Source organism: Arvicanthis niloticus, chromosome 20 (assembly GCF_011762505.2).
Source record: "Arvicanthis niloticus isolate mArvNil1 chromosome 20, mArvNil1.pat.X, whole genome shotgun sequence".
Lineage (NCBI taxonomy): Eukaryota > Metazoa > Chordata > Mammalia > Rodentia > Muridae > Arvicanthis > Arvicanthis niloticus.
Window position 1 is genome coordinate 2,811,295 of NC_047677.1, and position 25,465 is coordinate 2,836,759.

At 41.0% G+C, this 25,465-nt stretch overlaps 2 protein-coding genes across 5 annotated transcripts in view; one reads left to right on the plus strand and one right to left on the minus strand.

Annotated features, from left to right (window-relative positions):
- The window catches only part of Tbc1d32 (TBC1 domain family member 32), a 210,303-nt gene that overhangs the window by 104,644 nt on the left and 80,194 nt on the right, over positions 1 to 25,465 (plus strand). For all 4 annotated transcript variants that reach the window (XM_076917034.1, XM_076917033.1, XM_034524089.2 and 1 more), the window contains 2 exons: positions 1,030 to 1,146; positions 4,683 to 4,771. In XM_076917034.1, coding sequence (XP_076773149.1) covers positions 1,030 to 1,146; positions 4,683 to 4,771 — 206 coding nt within the window. The remainder of the gene's footprint in view (positions 1 to 1,029; positions 1,147 to 4,682; positions 4,772 to 25,465) is intronic.
- LOC117724350 (MSL complex subunit 3B) lies at positions 11,408 to 23,618 on the minus strand. The gene is made up of 3 exons (XM_034524090.2): positions 23,464 to 23,618; positions 22,581 to 22,679; positions 11,408 to 13,394 (listed from the first exon to the last, which is right to left on the minus strand). Exon 3 carries the CDS (start codon positions 13,119 to 13,121, stop codon positions 12,006 to 12,008), a length of 1,116 nt encoding a protein of 371 aa, XP_034379981.1. The 5' UTR covers positions 13,122 to 13,394; positions 22,581 to 22,679; positions 23,464 to 23,618; the 3' UTR covers positions 11,408 to 12,005.

Genomic DNA, 25,465 nt, shown 5'->3' on the forward strand with positions numbered 1-25,465 from the left:
ACAAGTTTGCTCGCCTAATAGTGAGAAATCAAGTCAAATAGTTTTTGTATTTTTCTTACAGTGAATAATCCTATTCACACATTTTCAATCTAAAAATCTCTTCAAGTTTAAAATGTCTAACTTTTAAACACAACACAATGCTTACTAAGAAGTGTATCAAACTTTGGCATAAAGATGGAGTTGGCTGGAAAGAAAGCAACAAACTTGAAGTTAGTGCAGTTGTGGGCATGTCGAGCAGGTTAGCAGGACAAAAGTTCCTGTGGCTGGCAGTCAGTTGAAGGAGATTACATGACTTCATATTGGGGAATGATGAGGCTTTTGAGACAGAGAAGAGGGTCAAGTCCTCTGAAAGTCATGTAAAGAATTTGGACTCCCTGTTGTGTAATGATGGGTACCCATGGAATGCTTTTAAGCTAGGAGCTGAGAATGAAATTTGTGTGAGAAATATATCCAGTTGAGGTTAAATAGATGCACTGAAGTGTCATGGAGAGATGCACTTGGCGTCCAGACGCCATGGAGAGGTGGCCTTGGTCACATTAGACTAGGACAAGGAGCTGTTTTTCATAGGAAGGCCATGACTTTGGAGATTCAAATATAATGTCTAGGTTACTTTACTTTTCATTGAATATATTAGTAGATAATTTTACAGCCTAAGTCTGAAAATATATGGATTTTATTATCTTGCCTTAGAGTATTACTCTCTTGTATTTTCTTAGATATAATTTAAAGAATGAGGAGGGAACTTTGTTTTTATCAGAATATAATTTGAGGAATCACATAGCGTTCTGCAATCTTTTCTAACTCTTATATGTGCTTCTTATATGTGTTCTATTAGTACTGGAAGCTCTTAGACTGTGCTATGTTTGTGGCGTTTTAAACCTATTATGAATATATATATATTTCACACTGACAAGAGATTTATTGAGAAAGCTAGCCCTCATAGACATTTAGCTATAACATTTATACAAATGACTGTTTCTGTGATATTCACAATAATGAATTATTTCAATGTCGCTTCCCCTCCCCCAGTCCTTTCTTGCGCTGGTGAATCTGCTGTCCTACCCTGCAGTGTATGAGCTAACTGGCAACCAGGAGCTTCCTAATAAGGCAGAGTATTCTCTTCGTGAAGTTCCAACATGCATCATCGTAAGTCACTTCCTTGCTACTGCTCTGTTTTCTAATTGGCTGCTGTTTGAAATTGTAGCAAAAATTGTTAATTTGACAAATACACAGGACATCCCATGCTTATTAACATCTAAATTAATTACACATCACTGCATCATCAACTTTTGAGTTATCTACCAGTAGAACCTTTGGTTCCAGCCATGCAGCTGTTCCTTTACCTATCAGAATGCAAAGCTAACCTACAACCAGGAAAGCACCTTAACATACAGACAAGCTTCTTATAAATGAGTTTAAGATGATTCATTAGCTTATATGGGTGATATAAAGCCATTCTTACACTGCTCCCTCTCTGACTTGTACAGTTGGGAATAAATTACATCCAAGGAGTCCAATATATTTCCAATCTGTTTTAATGAATTATTTAATTATGTCTGTGTAGACAGTATATGCATACTTATTTAACTTGAAACTTATTTCATACTCAAAATTGCCCACATGATTAGCTTGGTTTAACTATTAAAAGGGGACCTGTTTCATTATCTATGAACACAAATACACAAGGATTAGTAAAGAATTACTTAATCCTCAAATTCTAAAATTTTTAACATTATTTTTACCCTGTCATTTTGTTTTACTTAGTATTGGTTTTGTCCTTTCTGAATATGTTTCTCCTTTGTTAATTTCAGACTTTTGAATTCCTTTTTTTTTTTTATTTTGAGACATGTCTTATTTGTTTTTATTGGATATTATATTTACATTTCAGATTTTATCCCCTTATCCCATTACCCCCATCACCCAGGAACCTCCTATCCCATCCCCCCTCCTCGTGTTTCTATGAGGATGTGCCCCCATCTACTCTCAACTCCCTCCTCCCCACCCTTGAATTTCCTCCCACTCGGTGGACCCCTGGGCTGCTTGAATAGAGTGGTCCCTGAGATATAAGCCTACCTATAAAGAATTCCTCTTTGCTAATCTAGCCATTGTTGTGGTCTGACTGCTATCATACTGAACTTATTCTCAGCAAGGACAGTATCCTTTGAAAGAGCATATCTGTGGATTATTTGCCAGTTCTGGGCCTTACACTGGCCTGCTGTTGGATCAGTTTGATTTAAGAAGCTGATTCCTTTCCTGACAAGCTGTGGTGCTTAAAAACCAAAGCTCTCCATAAGGCAGGCTTCCCAAGAGCTCCATTTTCTCCCGTAGGTAGTGATATATCAATGTAATCCTCTTTGATGAAGAACTTACTTACTATAACATTTGTTCTCTGAAACACATTATCACTGATAGATTGCTTCTGTCTCCCTTTCCAACAGCTTGTTGTTGGTAATACCATCCCTTCCAATCATGTTACGCATCCTTATCTACTACTTAGATTCAGAACCAGAACTTCAGCTCGCCCGGGTGTCACCAGCTGACAGGGTGCTTAGCTCTGTATTTAGAGAGCTGTGCGGATTTGTTTTAACTGATGAAGACAGAGGTGGGCCAGCTGTGGAGAGGATGACTTTACAGCTGGGGATATGATTGTGAGTTGTATAGTTCAGTTCGTCGCATGATGATTGGAACAAAGTATACCCAGCTAGGAAGAAGACTACCGTGACAGACTGCTAAAAATCAGTCTTTTATTCTCTATCATTCACTAATATTTTTATTTATACTTATTTATCAGCTATTATACATTCCTACAAAATACCAATAAATTTGTGAATGTATAGATCTGTATGAGATAGGATATACATGTATATTTATTATGATGTACATGAAATATTATACATCTATACATATATTTGAATGGGATAGGATCTCATGTAGCCCAGGTTAGCCTTGCAATAAATCTACAAATGTCCTTGAACTTCTGATCTGTTGCCTCTACCTTCTGAGTGCAGGGATTGCAGGCATCAGCCACCATCCCTAGTTTTTGTCATATTGAGAATCAAACCCGGGCCTGGTGCATGCTTGGAGACAATCTACCAACTCTGCTATATCCTAGCCCAATGCATGCATTCTTAAGTGTTGAGCCTTCTATCTTACTAAGTTAAGGTTAGCCTGTCCATTTTTGCTATGCCTCAGTTTCTAACGCGCCCCCCCTAGAGCTTTGCGTCCGCGGAGAAATCACGAGACGCAGAGATCAGGTAGTTATTGTGAAACGAGGCTTTTTAATCTTTATCACCCACGTGGAGAAACGCGGAGAGACGCGGAAGGGTCGAGCTGAGGAAGGGGTCCCGCTTAAGTACAGTCCAGAGTGACGTATTCACTTTTGATTGGCTGTTCGCTCACCACCCAATATGCCTTGGGATTGGCAGTGACTAAGGAAGCCTATCTGCCTAGCAACTGCGCAGCTAACAGCAGCTTCCTACATTAGTTAGTATTTAATCAATATATTTTGAGTCATTTATTACTTCTTCCTGCCATAAACTCATTCCCTCAACTCCTATCCATGAGCTGGGACCATTTTTGTGACATCTTTCATGAAGGCATTGATACATTTCATTTGACTTTGTCTTTTACATAAACCTTCTGTTGCCCCATTGGCCACAAAAATATGCCGTATTTAAATTCATTGATGTATTTATATATAAAGTTCTTAAGTCTGTACTCAAGATGTACACAAAACAGGACTTTGTGTTTTGTTTTTAATTACTTAGTTCATTTATCTTTGTTTCTTTTTATTGACACATAGTCTCACACTATAGTCCAGGGTGGGCCAGAACTCACTGTGTAGCCCAGCCTGTGCTCAAATTCAAAGCAGTCCTTCTACCTTAACTTCTTAAGTGGTGGGATTATGCCTGTGGGTCATGACATCAGGCAGATAGCAGAGCTTTAAAGAAAACCTTTTAGAGATGGGTGTATCAATGGAGAAAATTGTGTGCTGAACTAGTGCCATCAGTGCTTCAGGCAGCATTTTGCTTCTGGTTTTGCGGGATGGCTACATAATGGGAAATCTCGAGGAACTCGAAGAATAAAAATGCTGAAAAATCTCACCTGCTCTTAAGTAGACCAATCTCTCTGTCTACTATCTATCTACTATCTACCTATCTATCTACTATCTACTGTCTGTCTACTATTGTTCTTCTATCTACTGACCATCTATTTGTCAGTCATCGTTCTTTGTTTCCTAGATGATGGCAGCATTCTTCCAACTATAAACTGCTGGTTTCTATACATAGTCTCAAATAGCTACTGCATAAAAATGTTCATATTAACTATTGCTGCTTCATATTTGCTTTTATGATTAGTTTGTATTTTGGGCACTCCTGTCTTTATTTTAATCTACATAGAGTCTGCTTGCCAGGTTAAAATTTAGGTGTATGTTCTGCTTCTTCATTTGGAAACAGTTTAGAAACTTTTCCAGTCATAACGCTCAGGGCTCACTTAGCCCTGTAAGTTCACACACTCCAGGATGGATCTGGGCATCTCTGATCACAACTCCTGATGGCTTCCAGCGGGTTCCAGGGTGAATCCATGTTTTGGAATCACAAATTTAAATGAGTATTTATTGCTTTAATGGCTTTGAACAGCTTCTGTTAAACAGAGTCTCAGAGTTTCTTTGTTATCTTTAGGATATAATGGATAGGCTTATCGTTTTGAACTCTGAAGCTAAGATCCGGTCTTTACTGAATTATGAACAATCACACACCTTTGGTCTAAGGTAAGCTACTCGATTTAAAGCATATTTTACAAATTGCAGAAATTTAGTATTAATTCTTTATACATCTTATGTGAATATGTAGTATATGTACCTGTGGGGGAGGTGGTGTAAGTGACTTTAAAGTCAAATGTCTTTCTTGGTCACTTTCTCCTTTATTGAGACAGGGTCTGTCAGTGAGCCTGGAGCTCACAGATTGAGACAGACTAGTTGGCCAGTGAGCTCTGGGGAACCTGCCTGTCTCTTCCTACCTGCACTGAGGTTCCAGGACAGTCTGCCCTCTGTGTGAGTGCTTGGGGTGAGGCTCAAGTCCTTACGTTTGTACGGCAAACACTCTGCCCACTGAGCTGTCTTGACAGCCCAGTTTTCTATATTACTTGAAAGGGCTAAAGTGGGTTAATTTAAAAATCATATTTAAAGATAGTCTGTCATTCTGTAACATTATAGTAAAACCAACGATAGTACTTGGGTTTGAAACTGCAGACTTTGTATGAATTTAGGTTCTATGATTAGTGGCTGTTGTAACCTTTGTTCAGCATATAGGGGCACATCAAGGACTATTTTCATTGAGATTTCTTAGGAGTCATATGAAGATTCTCTCAGCTGGTTTGTGATTCAACCCTTGCCATAATAAAGCCTTGAAACAGGACTAAACATGGATGGTTGTTCCTGAGGCCCCGACTTTGCTCCTTGGTGTTGATCATTGATTCTCAAGGTTTAAAACTTTCTGGTTGAGTTCACATTCCTTGTTTAGCATGTTCAAATAGGGTAGGTTATGTGTTTGTCCAGGATACAGAGACTTAGGAATCCTCACTATTTTGGGCAAATGTCTATGTGTAGCTTGCTTTCCCACCTACAAATGACTGCCTTGAAAAGCAGCTGATTTAAGGAGAGTTTCTTTTCATAGGTTCATGATTTTCCCTTGTATTAGCAAAGTAACTTTCTCAGGCATCAAGGAGGAAGTGAGGGCGTGCTGCATAAGAAATACAGTGAATGCTGCTCTAAAAGGAGGAGTCCTTGCTGGTAGTGTGTCTCACAGATGTATTATTTAACTTCTGACTTTTTACTTGTTCATTAATAGCTGAACTTAATTTTTTGACTTCTTGGTTAAAACATAAAAAGGCTGCAGCTATTTAACATTTCATTTTCAGATACTGTGTTATTTATCTCAAAACATGTTTTCACATTAAATTTTAACTATTGATCTGGGACATCACATAGCAAGAAGACACAATATTATAGATTAAAAACAATTCAATAAAATTATTTTATATTTTTAATAATTGAAAAATAGATTTTAATTTCTTCTTATTATATACCAAGTAGGTACCTTTTCCCTTTTGTATATTCCTTTTAAGGTTTACACTTATTTATTTAGTGTGTGTATATATACACAATGTGACTTTGTTGGGGGTCACGGGCCACTGGTGTGAGTTGGCTCTGGGGCTTGGAACTCAGATAATCAGGTGTGGTGGCTAGTGAATTCACCTATGAAACCATGTACCCACCTTTTCTCACCTCTTCTTCTGTCACCTTACATTTCTTTTGTGACATTTTAAACAATTGTTCTTAAGGAAAATGGTTCCTAGAATTTTGTTAAATTACATAAAAGAATATAAAAATAAAAGTATTTTCAGCATCCTTTCTTACAGTGTACAAGTGGAATTATCTGTCTTGTAGAAAGTATACTACCATCCCACTGCTGATAGAGCACTACTCTCTAGGAGTCTGAATTCTGAACCCTCAGGACTGTATACCTATGTGAGCTGCAGTCATACAAGCTGTGAAATGCAGGACACTCACAATATTATTATTGCATATAGTCTTATTATATAGGAACAATGAAAGGGCCTAACACAGTATCTGGCACATATAAACACTTGGTGGTAAAGTTCTAACAAATGGTCCTTTGTGGTTTTTAAAGCGTAACCAGCTCTATTCTGTTTTATATTTCGCTAGGGAACAAATATTGCCAGGCCAACAGTCTCCGACATGCTGAAGACTAATTTGCTACATTACCACCGTAGCGTTCACACAAAAGGACTGTATGTAGAAAGGGTTGCATGTTAATTTGGGGCTTTCTGGCAGTTTTTTTTTTTCTTCAATCAGCGTTTTGTTTTTTTAAACATTAAAAGTGATTTATGTGCACACCTATGTGAACACATCAGCATAAACCATATGTTGTTTATGGAAGCTAATGAGGGCGTCAGATCCCTAGTAACTGGAATTTCAAATAATTGTGAGCCCCCTTCTTGTCCTCTGTAAGAATAGCTAGTGCTTTTAACCACTGAGCCATCTCTCCAGCTCTTTCTGACAAGTTCATGATTAACATTTTTTCAAAGAATCGTATTCATTATTTTTCTCCTTGGCTGTACCAAAATACCCAACAAAAGCAAGTTAGGTAAGGAAAACATTATTGAGTCTCACAGTTTCAGGGCACAGTCCATCACATTGGAAATGTCATCTTGGCAGAGCTAGAGGCAACTCTCCATGTTGTATTTCCAGTTAGGGAGCCGAGAAAGGTAGATGCTGGTGCCCAGGTGGCTTTCCTTATCATATGACTCCAAGACTCCCCAGCCTGTGGGAAGAGAGTTTCCTTATCTCAGTGAACCCAATCTAGATAGCCTCTCCCAAGCATGCTCAGAGGCTCATCTTCTGAGGGATTCTAGAGCCTGTCAACATGACCATGAATAGTGATCACCATCATACTAAACTTACTTTCCTTGTATTCCGAAGTATTTCCATTGTCTCACTCAGTTGTAGTTTGAAGGAATTCACTCATCTCAGTCCACTCTTTCTTTTTCATTGATGTCACATATGATAGACCATGTGCCCCATTATGCCTGAAACCTGTGCTTCTGTGCTTTGGAATTTCACCTGGAACTTCCCTTCTTACAGCCACAGTGCTGTACTTGGACTCTGTCCTCATTGTGACATCCTCTCCAAGATGCTACACATGAGTGTGTCTGGCTTCTGTTGCTTGTACCAGTCCCTTTACTTTTCTCTGCTTCTAAACTCTAGAAATAGCATTAGTTTTACATTTGCAATAACTTGTGTCTAACCACGGCCATGAGACTAATATGACATTCAGTGAAATGTGATTTATGGCTTTTCACATTTCAACAGCATCACAGATTACCGAGAACTCTGAATTCAATTTGCCAAGATGGCCTTAGAGACCTTTCATGGTAATTCTCACTCAAGACTGTTGCTTCTTTGATTAGTCCCTGTGGTCCTTCCTGCCTACTGTGTCATTCTGGATCATTCCTAGCAGGTGAGAATGTCTCCATACATTCACCCTACACTGAGCCAACACTAAACACTGTAAGGAGCTGCCCTTGACCCTCCAGCTTCCTGCAGCTAAGCTCTTTCTCTGCCTCCTGCCTGGTTCACCTCTCTTTCCTTTTCAAACAACTTCACTCTGGCTTTGCGTTTGTAACCTCTCAGAGCTGTGCATCCTCCTGTTTCAAGACCAAGGTCACGCTCATGTTGCTGATTCCGATACATTGTTTGTTGCCTGATTCCCATCCCATTGTAACTTTCAGTAGCATTTGAAATAGTGGGACATTGAATTTTGTGTATTAAAAAAAAACAATTGTCTTTGTGTTTGGACATGATGACCCATATCTGCAATCCTAGCATTTGGGAAGTATAGCAGGATAAACAAGAGTTATTTAAGGTTATCCTTGGTTATGTGGTGAGTTTGAGGCCAGACTGAGCTATCTTAGACTCCGATTCAAAAAACAAAATCAAAAAATACATTTTTGCTTCTGTAATACTATATACATCTGTAGCTGTAACTTCTAAATCTTTTTCTGAGAGTAGTCTTTGAATGAAATTCTGAAGGTATTTCCAGGGTAAGCCTTCTACTTCAAATACTCTGCTTTTAGTTCTTATCACGTTTGGCCTTTCGACATCTCAATTCACACATTTCTCAGGCATCAAAAACTTAATATGTCAAAAATTGAACTCTGGGATCTCCTATTCCTCCCATGCAAGCAAACAGAATGAATCTTTTGTTTCCATGTCATTCAGGGGCTCATCCATCTCTCTGGTTTGCTTTTGTTTGTAAGACACCTTATTTTTTCTGTTTTTCAAACAGTAATTTATCTTTATTATAAGTAAATTAACCAACATGGGAAATTAAGTATAATAAATTAAGTGAAATTTCTACTAATTCCCACTGTCATTATGAACATTGAAGAAAATTATTCTAGACATCTCTCTCTCTCTCTCTCTCTCTCTCTCTCTCTCTCTCTCTCTCTGTGTGTGTGTGTGTGTGTGTGGTATATGTGTGTGAATATGCATACATAGAAATTAATTTAGTTATGAAGATGGAATCACGAGTGCCACTTTCAATTCAACTGAACTCCACAGGCAGGAAAAGACACCCTAGTGAGATGGAAGGAACTGCTGAATTTCAAACAACTTTTTTTTTTTTTTTTCACTTCAGTAAGTACTTTCCTCAGGATCCCTGTAAGGTTAAGAAATAAGATTATGTAAAAATGCTTCAAGAGATCTGATATTTCCTTTTTGGACAGAGCTGATTGACTCTACTGTGAATAATGAGGACATTAATGCTTCCGTCAGGCTCCCGCTTCTCTTGTCCCTGTCTGTCTTCATCTGGTTTATGTTGTTATAACAAAATCTCCAAGGCTAATTAGGAATAATTTTATTTGCTCTGTGGCTCTTTCTTATGGCTGGGAGGTCTGAACACCATGCTGCTGGTGTCCAAGCCACAGTCTGTAGCTGTGCTGTGATACAGAGAAACAGGAAGGGCCCTCACCGTGTCCAGGAGGCAGAGCTCAGGTGGGAAGACAGGAAGCTGAAGGGATGCAGACCCAGACTTGTTTTTTTTATTACAATTCGGGTCTTGTAATAAAATTCACCAGGGCCTTTTGGGAACCTAAATGGACCCATGTGGAACTCAGTTTTGTAGGTGACATTCCATCAACCTCATCCCTGTATTCTAGGCCCTACCTGTTAGATGTTGTATCATGTATCAAGCTTCTACTAAAGGATTCCAACTACACCTAAGTCATAGCACCTGCCCTGAGCCTTCCACCTGTGCCAGAAGTTCTTGGATTTGCTTAATTCTAAGCCTGCCTTTATCATACTTCCCTCTTTACCCAAGAGAGATTAAACTGACCAAAGTGATCTGGGTTTCTTAGCATAGTGCCTTTGATATATAAATACAATTCTTGCTCAATTTTTGTTGTTGTTTTGTTTTTTTTTTTTGAGACAGGGTTTCTCTGTATAGCCCTGGCCTTGAACTCAAGAAACCCACTGGTCTTTCTGTGTACACCAGGCCGGCCCCAAACTCATGGCAATCTACCTACCTCAGTTTCCAGAGGGAATATGTGTAATTTTAAAGTTTACACTTTGGGGGCTGGAGAGATTATCTAATGGGTTAAGAGCACTGGCTGTTCTTCCAGAAGACCTGGGTTCAATTTCTACCACTAACATGGTAGATCACAGCCACCTGGAACTCCAATTCCTCGAAACTTAGTGCCTTCTTTTGGTTCCCTCGGCATGATGCATGGGCATACACATGGTACACAGACCTAGCACCCATGCACATTAAATAATTTTTTAAAATCACCCTTCTTTAGTTTACTCCGCTTCAGGTCACTGAACACTTACGAGTTATGTTCTGTGCTAGAAGAGGGTCACCAATGGGAGGCAGGATGTGGTTATTATTCTCTCAACTCTATTGTCTCTGGACCATTCATAAATTAACAGAGAGGAAACTGAAGCAGGAAAGAAACAGTGAAATTAAGCCTCCTTTTCCTTTTCCCACTTTTGAAAATCACACCTAGACACCTTTGGAGAGCTTTCTTGATGTATGCCCTCCTTCCCGGTGTCCATTATTTCTTATTTGTCCATCTTTGACTAATACTCTGAGGAAGGCAGAGTCCTTACCTCGCTGAAGCGGTGCTCCTTACTGCCTCTAGGCCTTTAGCACTTTTCACCTTTCCCCCCACCCACGCACAAAATGGCCCATCCTGAAGAGCAAAGCTTGCTAGTGACAGACAGCAGATTCCCAGCCCCCTTTCTAGTGTGGCCTTTGCCTTTAAGGTTGCTGCCACAGATTAATTCTGAACTTTTCTTACCCACCCATTGAACAGCACTTAAAAAAAAAAAAAAACATTTATTTGCAAAATTGGTTAATTAAAATAATTGTCTGGACACTCTCATCTGTCCCAGGGTTTAGCAGCTTAATTTTCCTAGCCATCTGAAGAGAAATACTGTTTTTAGGATGCTTTATTTCAACACAAAACCTGCTTATTTCATGGTAAAAATAAAGTAACAGCCTCATTCAGTATTGTTTTCATTGTATCACATTGCAAAGCAAATTCTAGTCTGACAAATTGCCTTTTAGAAGTCACATCTTATATAGTAATTCTTAAGTATACATTTTAAACTTAATATAGTTTAAAGTGTTAATGTAATCCTGAATTCAGTTTCCTTTACTCCCATTGAGGCTGAGTAATGTCTCTTATCAAATTGTCAGTTTTCTCCAAAAGAAAACTAGGTAATCTACTTTGTGCAACAGCTTATGAAATACTGGTTTTCTTTTTTATTTTACATTTATGCATCAATAGTAAACTTTGTATAAGAATAGACAAACTTTATGAATAATTTTGTCAGACAAAAATGCTTTATTTAGACAACCAAAGATAATGTTTTACAGAAAGGGAACTTTTACAAATTCTATAGCTGCAAATTCTCTTTTGCCGTCAATGTTTGTTTTCCCTGGAAGTAATTTGAGATTGCCACGTGTCCAAATCTGAACTCATATATGCTGAACAGAGTCCTCCAATCTCATCACATTAGAAGAGTCTTCAAAAACATTTTGCTTGATGCTAAGAAAACTGAACAACATAATTCTTGTTAACAACTTCTTGTGATGTCTGCCAGAACAGCAGAGTCTACATAAAGTTTCATGAATGTTCCCTCTGAACATAGGAGCGGCTGCTTCCTGCTGTCACACACAGCCTGTGCAATGGCATAGTTTTTTTTATAACTTAATTAAGCAACTTTACCTCCCTACAGGCAAGATAACAAAACAAAACACAGGAAGTAATTGTTAACAAAAATAACTGCAGTATGTGAGCAACTCAAATACCCCAGCCTGCCCCCTCTCAGAGACCCCACTCCCCCCAAGGTGGGCTAATCTAGAACACAGAACACAAAGCCAGGTGGAACAGCTATGATTACAGAGACATTAAAACTTTTAACAGATTGTCCTGGGGTTCTTGCTGCTATAGTGAGCCTCACAGGCGGAGACATAAGCTGACTCCAGGAAGAAGTCAGCCTGGTATTCTGCTAAGAACCTCAGAAAGAGATCCAAGTGCTTCAGTAGTGCCTTCAGATTCTTCTCAGAGAAGGACATCTTTCCAAGAATCTCTGGAAGTTTTACAAACAGTCGCAGTAAATGCTGTGCGCCATAAATGTAGGAGGGGGGAGGTGGCTGGTGTCCCGGGGGGTAGTTGTCTGGCACAAGCTTCCAGGAGAGGATCTCATTTATTTCCTCTGTTGTCCCTTCAAAGCCAGCAAACATGGCACTCCCTTCCTTCCCGGGAGTCAGAGCGATGGGAGAAGGCGCTGTGCTGTGCACAGGTGTCTTTTGCAAGTGGGGGAACAGCTTGGGCACACTGCGCTTGGCCTGGGGCGAGGCCCGGTCCTCAGTCTGCCAGTGGCAGTGGGTGCTGTGGCGGGTGGATCGCCTGGGAGCCCGCGTTGCCTCGGCCTCCGCCCTGCGCCTCTTGGGGGCGGCTGGCCCCGCCACGGCCTGGCTCTCCGAGGGCTGGGGGGGAGAAGGCCCGGGCCAGGGCGCCTCCTGGCTCCTGCCGGCGTCGCTGGCTCGCTCCTCGGTGGGGAAGAAAAAGGTGGAGGAGGTGACCATTTCGTACTGGGCCTGTTCCTGAGGGTAGAGCAGCACCAAGGGGAGCGCATGGTCGAAGGTGATGCGCAGCCCGTCCGCCATCTCCCGGCACAGGCCCACGCTCCTCTCGGGCGCCGCGCGCTGGGGCTGCGGCCGGCGGTCCCCCGAGGTCAGCGCGCTCGCCGAGAAGTGGCGCACGTAGCACTCAAGGATGGCGCCCACGTTGGTCTGGCAAGGCAGCCTCACCAACCGCCGCCTGCGGTTGATGTAGTAACAGTCGTCCGCCAGCCGCTGCTGGAGCACTTCCGGGATGGGGATGCGCACGGCCCGCTCGTCCGCTTCCCGTCTCGCGTGCGGCTCCACTTCTTTCTTGCCTTTAGGCTTTGGGTCGCCATCGCCTCGATCACTCCCTCCCTCATCCTTACCCTCACCGTCATCCTTAGGAGCGCAGCCGAGTGTGGCCATGGTCGTCACCGGCAAACCGCTGCGCTCGCCCCTCCGGCCTGGGCTCCTCAGGCGGGCGGCTGCTTCCCTGGCTGGTTCACTCTGTAACCTGAGACTTCATGAGACTTCACAGAGCTAGAGGTTTCAGGCTGTCACCTCCCATCTCAGCCTCTCAAATGGATCCGAGTCTGGAACTTTCTGCCAGTTTTCTCTTCCCCAGCAACAATATGACGTTCTCAGCGCTGCACAGCACTCGCGCTTGCGGCAGTGATTAAGCTGGAATCGCAGCACTTCCTGAAACAAATTGAAATTAAGTTCGTTTTTTAAGGATCAGCCTCTATATGACTTTAGGAGAAAAAGAATAATACCAATTTTAGAAATAAATTTAGATTAGAAATTGGTCATTTTAACGTAATAAACGGTTGACTGTTCATTAATATTCCATTATACCAAATCACCTAGTTATCCTCAGTAAACCAGTTACTAGTTAAATCTGATGAACTTAGTAATGAGACAGTTAAAATTACCTTATGGAAATTATTTAATATCATAAACTAGAATATAACCTTGACTACAGATTCCTCATTTTTAAAATGTATGTACATGCGCACAATTACAAATGCCCATTATACATACCCAGTACTTTCTATTCTTTATATTAATTTAAATAGTCGTCTGTTGCTAATTGGGTAATCAGCAACTAATGTTTTATTGTACATGTAGAGTCTCCAGTGTTTATAAAATTAGGATTTGTGAACAATTTAATTAAAACAGATAAATCTGTGGACAACCATATATATATATATATATATATATATATATATATATTTTTTTTTTTAACCAGATTCTTATAATTGGTGTTGGCGAAAAGAATTGGCACATTTTCAAATTATACATTTCTGTCTACCCTCTTTGCATGTCTCTGATTGTGGCTGTAGCCATTATGCCAATTTGATGAAATCTATTTCTTTCTTTCAGTTGTTCACTGAGTCAGAAAATATTTAAGTTTCCACCAAGTGCTGTGCTCTATTAGATATTCTTTGTGTGTGTGTGTGTTATGTGTGTATCTTATGTATTCTTTTTATTTGGGGATTTATTGTTATTATTATTTTGCTGATTTTTTTCTTCCTCTTCAAGCTCAGGGTGCATCTATACCCCCAACCCCAGTTAGAAAAGTTTTGTAGACATAATTCTAGTCCCCTGTCATTTCTTTGTACAGTGGCCATTGGCTTCCATTAGTAGTTCTGGGGTTTTGTTTCTTTGTTTTCTGATACAGCAGTCTTGCTGTGTAGCCAAGGCTATCCACCACAGCTAGGTGCTGGGCATTGCAGATGTGTTTCAGTTCATCTGCCAATGATCATTCTGTGCTAACCCTGTGTCTTGGTACCCAGGCTTAAAGCATTGCTTTGAACACACATACAGATTTTATTAAACATTCAGATTTGCAAAACATAGAAATTCGCCAATACGTATATGTAACAGAATATGTAAATTCAGTGTGCTCCTAAACTATTCTTTGTCTTTATATATATATATATATTGCAAAGCATATTTTGCAAAGCTATGTATTTATAAAAGTGCAAATTAAACTGAAGCTGCAGGAGGTTTCAAAACTCTTCTGCAACTCAGATCAGAGTAGGGCTAGGTGAAAAGACTCACCAAAGTTTCCACTCACTCTTCAATGCTCATGCAGAGTCCTGTCGGCAAACATCTAATTGTGGCTGGCTTACAGGTCAGAGGTTCAGTCCATTATCATCAAGGTGGGAGCATGGCAGTGTCCAGACAGGCATGGTGTAGCAGAACTGAGAGTTCTACATCTTCATCTGAAGGCTGCTAGCAGAGTACTTACTTCCAGGCAGTTAGGCTGGGTCTAAGCCTACACCCACAGTGACACACACACCTACTCCAACAAGGCCAAACCTCCTAATAGTCCACTCCCTGGGCCAAGCATATACAAACTATCACATTCCACTCCCTGGCCCCCATAGGCTTGTTCAACCATGAGTCTATGGGGGCCATACCTAGCCATAGCGTAATGGGAAATGCATTTATTCCAACTTCCCAAGTCCCCATAGTCTATAGCAGTCTCAACAATGTTAGAACTCCAAAGTTCCAAGTCTCTTTTGATATTTATCCAATCACTTAACTGTAATGGCAAGACAGGAGAGCAGCTGGGCAAACTCCAAACTCTGCATCTCCATGTCTGATGTCAAAGCAATCTTCAGATCTCCAACTCCTTTTTATCTTTGTTGACAACAAAAAACTTCTTTCTCCTGGGCTGGTTCTACTTCCTGTTAGCAGCTTTCCTCAGCAGATAGCTCATGGCTCTGGCATCTCAAACATCTTGGGATATCCGAGGCAACCTCAATGCTATAGCTTCTTGTTTCAATGTCTGGGATTTACACATGATCTTCTGGGCTCTTCCAAAGGGCTGGCATCACTTCTCCAGCTCTGCCGTTTGTAGCACTCTAAGCTCAGGTTGATCCACTCCACTCTTGCTGCTGTTCTTGGTAGTCATCCCATGGTACTGGCTTCTCCAATCCACTGGCATCTTCCACTGCAGCTAGGCTTCACCACTAGCCTCTCAGGCTCTTTTCACGGTGCCAAGCCTCAACTTCTTTGCATGATCCCCTCAGTCCTGGACCATCATCTGCAACTGAGGCTGCACCTTCAGCAATGACCTTCCATGGCCTCTCACAGAGCTAAGTCTCAGCTGCTCTTATGACCCCGCATGCCTTCAAAACCAGTACCATTTGGGTGACTCTTACACATTACCATGTACAGTTCCAGCACAAGGTACAACCTTGGGTATCTCTGGAACACAACTTTTTTGTGCTCTCAGTAAACACTTCCCAGAAGATTTCACCTCAGTGATGCTGGTCTCTTCTTAATCACCACTAATTTCTTAGCTCCAGCTGACTACCATCAATTATCCCAGTAGTCCCTTCCATTCTTGACTCTAAGGCCAGAGCCACATGGCTGAAGCTGCCGAGTTCTGCTGCTTGCAGGGGCTGGAACATGGCCCCCCTTGCTCTATTACATCATCACCAGCTTTCTGTTTTCCAACTCTTTCACTGCCTATGATTGGCTGTCCTGGATCTTGTTCTGTAGAATGAATGACCTATCTCCTGGGATTAAAGGTGTGTACTACCCATGCCTGGATTTAAGCTTTGCTTCACCTAGAACTTTCTCTGTCCCAGGTTGGCCTTGAACTCAGACATCTGCTTGGCTTTATATCCTGGGATTAAAGGTGTGTACCACCATTGCTGGGCCTAAATTCAGATAGTTAGGATCTCGACTTCAAGTCCCACTTCCTTAATCTGCTCTCTCTGAGAGCACAGGATTTGGCTCCATTTCATTTCCTAGTGTCCTATTTAATACTCGAACCGTATATTTTATACTTTTCCTTTCTAAGCCTGCTAAAATTGTTCAAAATGCTCTTCATGAGACTTAACCAGAGAACAAAGTCTCTGCTTGGCTTTTTTGAGACTTCTTTTATCAGTGCAATTATCATAGATCTCTTTACTTTAGCCTCAGGTAGACTCTTTAGATACAGGCAAAAAGCAGCTACACTCTACACTAAAATACCATAAAATCAGTATACCACCTACTGAAGTTCTTCTTATCTGAAATCTCTTGGGTCTGCACAGTTCAAATTACAGCAACAAAGTCTTCCATGTTCCTCCTAGGATGTAGCCCATTAAGCCCCTTTTGAAGCATTCCCCTGCCTTTCTAAATCCAAAGTCCAAAATCCACATTCTGTCAAACAAAAGAATGGCCAGGCCAATCCCAGTAATACCTTAGTTCCTGGTACCAACTTCTGTCTTAGTTAGGGTTTTATGGCTGTGAACAGACACCATGACCAATGCAAGTCTTATAAAGGACAACATTTAATTGTGGCTGGCTTACAGGTCACAGGTTCAGTCCATTATCATCATGGCAGAGTCCATGCAGGCATCATGCAGCAGAGCTGAGAGTTCTACATCTTCATCTGAAGGCTGCTATCAGAATACTGACTTCTAGGTAGCTAGGATGAGAGTCTTAAAGCTCACACCCATAGTGATATACCTACTCCAACAAGGACAAACCTTCTAATAGTGCCACTCCCTATGCCAAGCATATACAAACCATCACACAAACTGACTCAGTCCCTTTCTTTCTTCTACACATGTGTAAATACTGAAAACTTGAAGCTTCATACTCATGTGCAGACTTGGCGTGCATGCCTACTATTTTTTATACATTGTATCCCTATTTTTGGTTTCTGGCTATGAGGCAGGTAGGAAGTTTTCTCCAATGCTCTGAGAGGAAAACTTTTATATCAAAGAAATGAATGTAATTAAGTAAGATATAGCGCGTATGTGAATCCAGAAAATATGCAAAAGCGTATTTATGTGAAACATTCAATATGATTAGAGTTTGTAAAGGCATACTTTGTAGAATTTATGATGGTGCACAAACAGATTTAAATGATTGTTAAAATGCAGTGAATTAACAGCAGGAGAGAGTGGCAGAGAGAGAGAAGGGGCTTGTGACTATGAGAAGGGAATAAATTAAGATTGAAATGTCTTCAAGTAGAGGAGACAATATCCACAGGCTACCCACCCAGTCGCTCCTGTACCTTAGATGGATGCCTCTCTCCTCACACTAGTGCCATGCAGTGTTTTAAAAGAAGCATACAGTATTTCTAATAAGTAAAGGTAGATTTAGCTTGGGTTGTGCAAAAGATTCTAAGGCAGTAAGTAATTCTCAACCTGTGGGTTGTGACCTATCACAAAGTAGCCTAAGACCGTCAGAAATGTCTGACACTTAGATTAAAATTGGTAACAGTAGCGATATCATAGTTTTGAAATAGCAATGAATATAAGTTTATGGTTAAACTACATAAAGAAATTCATTAAAGGTCGCAGCATTAGGAAGATTGATAACCACTGTAAAGGATCCATTATATTAAAATATGCATTATAAAGCAAGTGAGAGGCTCTATACTATCACAGACTTTATTCAAAGACCTTAAATATGTCACATTGAAGTAATTTTTATTTGTAGTCGTGAATGAGGAAAGGGGAGAGGCAGAGGGGGAGCTATGAAAGGGAAGGAATATGAGAAGGAAGAATGGAACAAGGGCAGAAGCAGAGGGGAGAGGTGTGAAACGGGTAGGAGGGGATGGAATGGAGGCACAGCTGAGGAAGGAAGCCAGGGAAAGAGGCTAAGTGGGTGTGTCAGTCTTTTGCTTCTTTGACAAAATAATGCACAGAAACTGCTTTCAGGAGGGACGTGTTTGACTCCTGATTTCATAGGTTTCAGTCCATGGCCAGCAGCTTTGACCTTCCACAGTCCTTGGGAGGGAGGGCAGGGTGAGGTAAAGCTACTCACCTGGTAGCACTTAGGAAGACCACAGAAGAGGAGGTGCTGGTGACATGAACCATCACAGGCACCTTTGCGGAGACCTACCTCCTCAGATTAGGTTCCCCCTTCCAATTCCCACTGTCTCCTAGTTATTCACTCAAGGAAGAATCCATGGAAGGAAATCCAGTGAGTAGGCCAATGCTCTTATGGCCAGCCACTTCCAAAAACCCACCTCTCCACGCTGCACTGGAGGCCAAGTCTGTAGCACACAAGAGTCATTTTCGGGGATGTTTAATATCCCAAATTGTAAGACGATACAGGATGAAGTAAAGGGAACATGGGTGGATATGTAATATCAACTATTCTACATCTGGAGAAAGAGAACCAAGGTCATGTGTGCCAGTCTTAAATTTCAGCTTTTCTTATGCTAGTCTAGAAGGTTCCATTTCCATATGAGGCAGACACTCTTCCTTGGTAGTTGTGAGTGAAAATATATCAAGGGACCTCGGCTGTCTGTCCTAGTTAGTACACAACAGGCTTCTGGAGTCGGCAAAATAGGGACTTAAAACATGGTTATTGTGAGCTGTTGTGCCTCATATCTCATATGGCAACACGGAGACAATCTCTTCTTAGGCTATTGTTTTGATCATAGGTAATCTATGCTAACTGGGACTATCAGAACACATATACAGAAATATTGGCATCTGCTGATAAGCACTGGGTATGTTCTTTTGCTGTATGCAGGGCTATTATGGAAAATCAAGAGATCCTTCCAAATTACCGGAGTTATCAAATGAAACATACTAAGAACTTACATAAAAGTTGCCTACATAAAAACCTCTTATCTGTGATTTTATTATACATATATAACATGAATCACAGAATGTCGTCAGTTCAATATAACTAATGCATTCACATATATATAATTGAATTTATGTGAACATTATTTGCTAGCAGGACTCAATTACAGTCTCACTGGAAGTCTTAATGTTTAAGAAGCTAATCCAGAAAGTCTTAGAAGTCTGGACTGATCCTGGGTCTTATTCTTTACCCTAAATTTCCGACAGTGTATTCTGAGTTTTTTCTGAGAGCTCCTTTACTTTGGTAGGGCCATGTGATGGTTTGTATATGCTTGGTGCAGGGAGTGGCATGACTAGAGGGTGTGGCCTTGTTGGAGTGGGTGTGTCACTGTGGGTATGGGCTTTAAGACCCTCCTCCTAGCTGCCTGGAAGCCAGTATTCTGCTAGCAGCCTTCAGATGAAGATGTAGAACTCTCAGCTTTGCTACACCATGCCTGCCTGAACTCTGCCTTGATGTTTGTTAATGGACTCACCCTCTGAACCTGTAAGCCAGCCCCAATTAAATGTTGTTCATATAAGAGTTGCCTTGGTCATGGTGTCTGTTCACAGCCATAAAACCTGAACTAAGACAGTCCAGTTTCCAAGATTGTTAGTGTTTCACCCAGGAAGAATTTTATTTCAGGTTTGTAGTGTAAACAAGACAAACTTGTTTGGGGTGACTAATAGCTGTGTGCCTGTGTATTTCTCTCTGTCCACCTGCAAACCATCTCAAACAAAAATGAGCATATTCAGTATTACATTAGAGAAAATATTCAGGAAGGAGCAAAGAGCTATTTAAAATATAATCTAGAGCTTAGAGCATAAATTTGTTTATTTGTTTGATCTGAGCAAAAGCAAAGACCTTCTGTGTATAAATTGACATTATCCTCCTTGCAGAGCCTGTTCTGGCTGACAGAACACAGAGAAATGTTATTTCATAGTCTATATCAGCAGTTTTCAACCTGTGGGTCACGACCCCTTTGGCAAACATTGAAGTCTAAAAATATTTACATTACAATTCATAACAGTAGCAAAATTACTGTTTCGAGGTAGCAACAAAAATAATTTTATGTTTGGGGTCACCACAGCACAGCAGTATTAAAGGGTCACAGCCTTGGGAAGGTGGAGAACCACTGGCCTAGGTGACACCTGCCAAACAGGTCATATATGTTTTTTCATTAAGTAATAATTTAAATAGTTTAAAAAGTCAACTAATGTGGGAAAACTTTGAAGATGAAGAGTGATTTTTTTCACCCTTCCCTCCCAATTCCCACATCCCACCCTGGAGAGGCTTCTGCTGTCCAGGCACTGAATTACTTTCTTTGGAATTTATATTTAGGTCTTTAAGTAACTGAATGTATTTATAACACTGTCTTGATGTTTCGAAGTCAGACTTCTTGTCTCTCATCTTTAGGTATCTGGATGATTAGAATTTACATTTCCTCTCTCTCCCTTCCTTAGTCCAGTTTTTACTATGTTCTTGATGGGATCATCCTTGAAGCCTTACATCATTATGTCTATATAAATATTATTCATTGATGGGTTCAGTAACAGTACAGTATGGATGTATTATTCTTCCTATAACTTGATTTTTCTTAAATACCTGTATGATTTTATAGGTGGCTTATTTTGTATGTATCGTCTAACTAAGGTTTCTTGAGAATATCCCCAAACACAAACCATTCCTTCCGCAATACCGTATCAGGCTTACTCAGTGATATTAAGTCCTAGGCCTGAGCACTGGTTCTAATTTAAATTATGTCATTTTCGAACAATCCCCGAAGGTAGTTATTTTCAGGCTCCTTTAAAAAATAGCTAACACAAGTAGGGCTCAGACAAAGTCAGCTGTTTATTTCAGATGTTAGTAAATTGTAAAGCTGGCATTTGAATCTGGTCTCCCTGGTTCCGGAGACTATAACGCCTAACCCATACACTACTGAGGTTCCTCATACCATCATCTCAGTAACACACACACACACACACACACACCATCTCAGTAACACACACACACACACCATCTCAGTAACACACACACACACCATCTCAGTAACACACACACACATCATCTCAGTAACACACACACACACCATCTCAGTAACACACACACACACATCATCTCAGTAACACACACACACATCATCTCAGTAACACACACACACACACACACACACCATCTCAGTAACACACACACACACACATCATCTCAGTAACACACACACACACCATCTCAGTAACACACATACCATCTCAGTAACACACACACACATCATCTCAGTAACACACACACACACACACACACACACACACACACACACACTGTATTCATGACTTTTCTCACTGAATGACATAAGAAACACCTAATAGAAGCAAAGGGTTTATCTTGGCCCAGTCTGAAGCCAGTCAACCATGGTGGAGAAGCATGGCAGCAGATCTGTGGTAATGCGGTAGCTGCTTACATCACTTCAGCACTCAAGAAGCCAAGTGATGGAGATTGCTGCCCAGTTCCTGTGGTTTTTTTTGTGTGTGTGTGTGACCCCAATTTAAGGGACAGTACTGCCCACATTTAAGGTGGATTTTTCCACTCAAGCCAATCTAGAAAATCCTTTATAGACATGCCCAGAAGGTTGTCTCCTATGTGCTTTTAGAGCCTGTTGAGTTCATAGTCAAGGTAACCACCATAGGTGCTGTCCTATTTTCTGGCTCCCTTCCTTGCTTTGATGGAGCCACTTTCTAGATAAGAAAGGTCCTGAATAGAAATGCATTATCACTTTAGTATGGCGGGGCATTATCAGGAATAACTCTTTGGGTTTACAAGAGTATAGGATTACTAAAGATTAGAGAGACCTCTCAAAATGAGTTACAACAAGAAGCTGCAGTGAAGTCTGAGACACCTGCCAGTTCAGTCCTGGTTAATTTGCCTTCAGAGTCCCTGAGGCCTCTACCTTGGCCTGGCAGCTGTAAACCTCCAGTTTGCCAAGTTCACTTTGAGAAATGCTGAGAGTGATTAAAATTATAGAGTGATTTCTTTTCCTTCCCAAGTTTATTTTTTCTAGAATTCCTAAAATCACTTCTCCACTTAGATTTTTCAAAAGGGATCTGGCAGTAATTTATATCAAGAGTATTGTCACAAAGATATAGTATCTTTAATAATAGTGTCTGATATTTACCTAGTTCTCCTCAGAAATCACGGAATACTTTAGTTTTAGTTCTTTAAGCCTGAGGGCACTAAAATCTGCAAATAAAAGTAACACTGTCTCACCTAACAGTAAGTAGTTTATCAAAAAGTCCTTACCTGCTTTCCCACAAACGGTGAATTCCAGTTTTTTCCGAGTTCATTTATAATCTCATCTTCATATATGCAAACACGTAGTCTAAATCACAAAATCAGTACCTTAGATGAGAAAGGAAGTGGAGATAGAAAAACAACAATGATGATTAGTATAGAAATTTATACTTTACAGAGACAAGCATGCCTAGTACAATTTATATCATCTTCATCATCATCATCGGTTAAGATTAGTTTGTTCATTTATTTCATGCACACCAGAAGACGAAATGAAGTTCTATTACAGATGGTTGTGAGCATGTGGTTGCTGGGAACTGAATCCAGGAAGAGCAGCCAGTGCTCTTAATCACCGAACCATCACTCCAGCCCCAAGCTCTTACAATTCTTTCTTCTACAAACTGTGAGGTTTGAAGTGATATTTTTAACTTCCCTACATTATATCTACTTTTTGTATTATTCAGTCTCAGCTGCTTATAGGTTCTATATCTAATCTTCAGTTCTGTGTCTAAGGCGTTTCGTGCGTTTTGAGCCCCCATTCTGCTGCATTAATCTTATGTTGGTTTTGGGTGCCAGACGGGTGTTCTCAGGACTTGCTAAGGGGGTTCTCTAGACCCTAGGTTACTCTTCATGGCATAGATAACTGTCCCTACAGCCAGCACTTCCCTTATTGCGTACTGGTTCAGTGCTATGTAACATATGGCTCTCAAATACCTCTCCAGACCCTTGTCTCATGAGACTTTTCTAGAGAACGGTAGCATATGCCTACTCAGCCCAGAGAGGGTACTGACAACAGATCGGAGTCCACCAAAGTCTATTGGGAAATTCAGAGTCTGGTGCAGGTCAGTGGAGCAGGCAAACTCAAAGGCAGCCGCGTCTCTGAAAAGCTTACCTCAGCACAGTGAGAATTCAGGAAAGCAGCATCCTGACTGTTCTCTGCAGAAATCCTAGCAACCGCTGTTCTTTCTCAACCCTAGTTGTTGACTGCTTTTGAAGCCCCAGAGGGGAGAGGGTGGTAACCTTGAGAATCTTGCTAGTTTCAGTTTTCACCGGATTTGTCTGGTTTACTTCCTAACTCTCTAGCGCCCCCTCCCTCCAGGAGAAGATGTTTCAACTTGGAGGAAATGACTTCGGCCCAACGGGAGGCACTGCCCCCAGTGACTAGGGCCTTCCCACATCAATCAAGGAAATGTCACAGCAGGCAGGCTTGTCCTTTGGCTAATCCACTGAAGACATTTTCACAGTTGGGGGTTTCCTCCTCCAAAATGACTATAGTTGGTACTGAGTTGACATAATGCTAGCCAGCACAGCCGCAAAAGGACATTCGTCTTTGTAGGCCCTGCTTCCAGCCTTTAAGACCTGAGGCCTCACTATCCTGTAGCTATCCTACAGGACCTATCCTGTAGCTCCAGGCTTCAAGGTGATCTGCAGTTCCTGACCTGCAGACTTGCAGGGCTGCTCTCGGCTGGCATTTCTACATCCCAAGAGCTTTTGAGCTACAAACTCTTCCCAGAGCTATAAGAGCTGTAATTGCTCCCAGCCACAAGCATCCTGCATCTACTGAGTGCAAACCTATTTCATTTAAACCCTTCATGGTGATCTATTTTTAAGTTGCTTTATCCTATTTAAAGGCTGGTAATTCCGAATTTACAGAGCACTTCTTATTTGTACTCTTTGCTGTCTGCTCCGTCTCTTCTTGAAGATTGCTGGGGCAAGAGAGAACCTGTCAGAAATGTAATCGGATCTTCAATTATTCAGGCAGATTACACTTAGCTATCAAAGAAAGTAGCACTTTTGTAAAATAAGGTTAAACTGACTCTAAGAACACAGTACATTTTATGAACATATAAATTATATGTACAGTGTAATCTCTAGTTTATGTGACATTTTCTCTAGCTACAGAAGAAAAAGATGATAAGTCTGGCTTATAGATGGTACTATGTGCTGCACCTGCAGCCTCTGTGCTTTTGACCATGTTTATTTCAAAGAGAGGGATTTTAAAATACACACTGTCCTTACTCCCTTTGCCTGGAAAGATAAGCCTCTCAGTATTGATTTTTATAGCTTTCTGGGACTTGGTTGATGAGTAGAAAAGATGGCCAGGGGCTCAGGACACAGCCATTAGATGTATTGAAGACGATGGGTTGAGCATAGCGCTTCTCACTCTACTAGGATTCAGTGGATAATCAGTGGGCACATCGGAGGAGCTGATTACATTAAATGGGTCACAGGACAAAACAAAAGAGTCAGGAATCCAGGAAACGGACTGATAGGAATATGGGGGGTATTATAGAGAAGAGAGGGAGATAAGAAGGAATATTGGGGAGCTGGTAATTAGCTTATATCATATACCCATGTGATACTGTTGAAAGGGTTAAATTTTTTCAAAAACTCCTAGCTGGCTGAACAGAACCAAGAGTGCAGGTCAGCTTGGTCATGAGCTCTGTGTTTCTGGAACTTGGCTGACCACAAGATAGATGGTTGAATACAAATAGGCTCTTGAGAATAGCCTATACAAAATGTTCCCCATGACTGTTCCTTGGACCCTGTCACAAACTGAATAATGGACTGAGACTTTCCACAGGTACTCTCCAATAACCCTCCTTCACTACCCTTGGGTTGTGGCTTTCCCCCCTGGGTTGTAGTTTTTTCCTTGTGGTTTTTGCCTTTAAATTTTCTCTGCCTCCAAGGCTTCGGGGTCAGACCCCACTGCCCCTGTGTGGGTCATGGGTCTTGACCTCAACATGCTGATCGAAACATACCTCTTGCTGATTACATGGAGTTTCAGTGTCTTGTGAGTTATTGGGTGGCCATGAATTTCTGAGACTTGGGTGAGGTCCTCCCTTCGTGGGGGTCTTACACTGTCAAATAAAGTAAATGAAAAATAAAAAGAG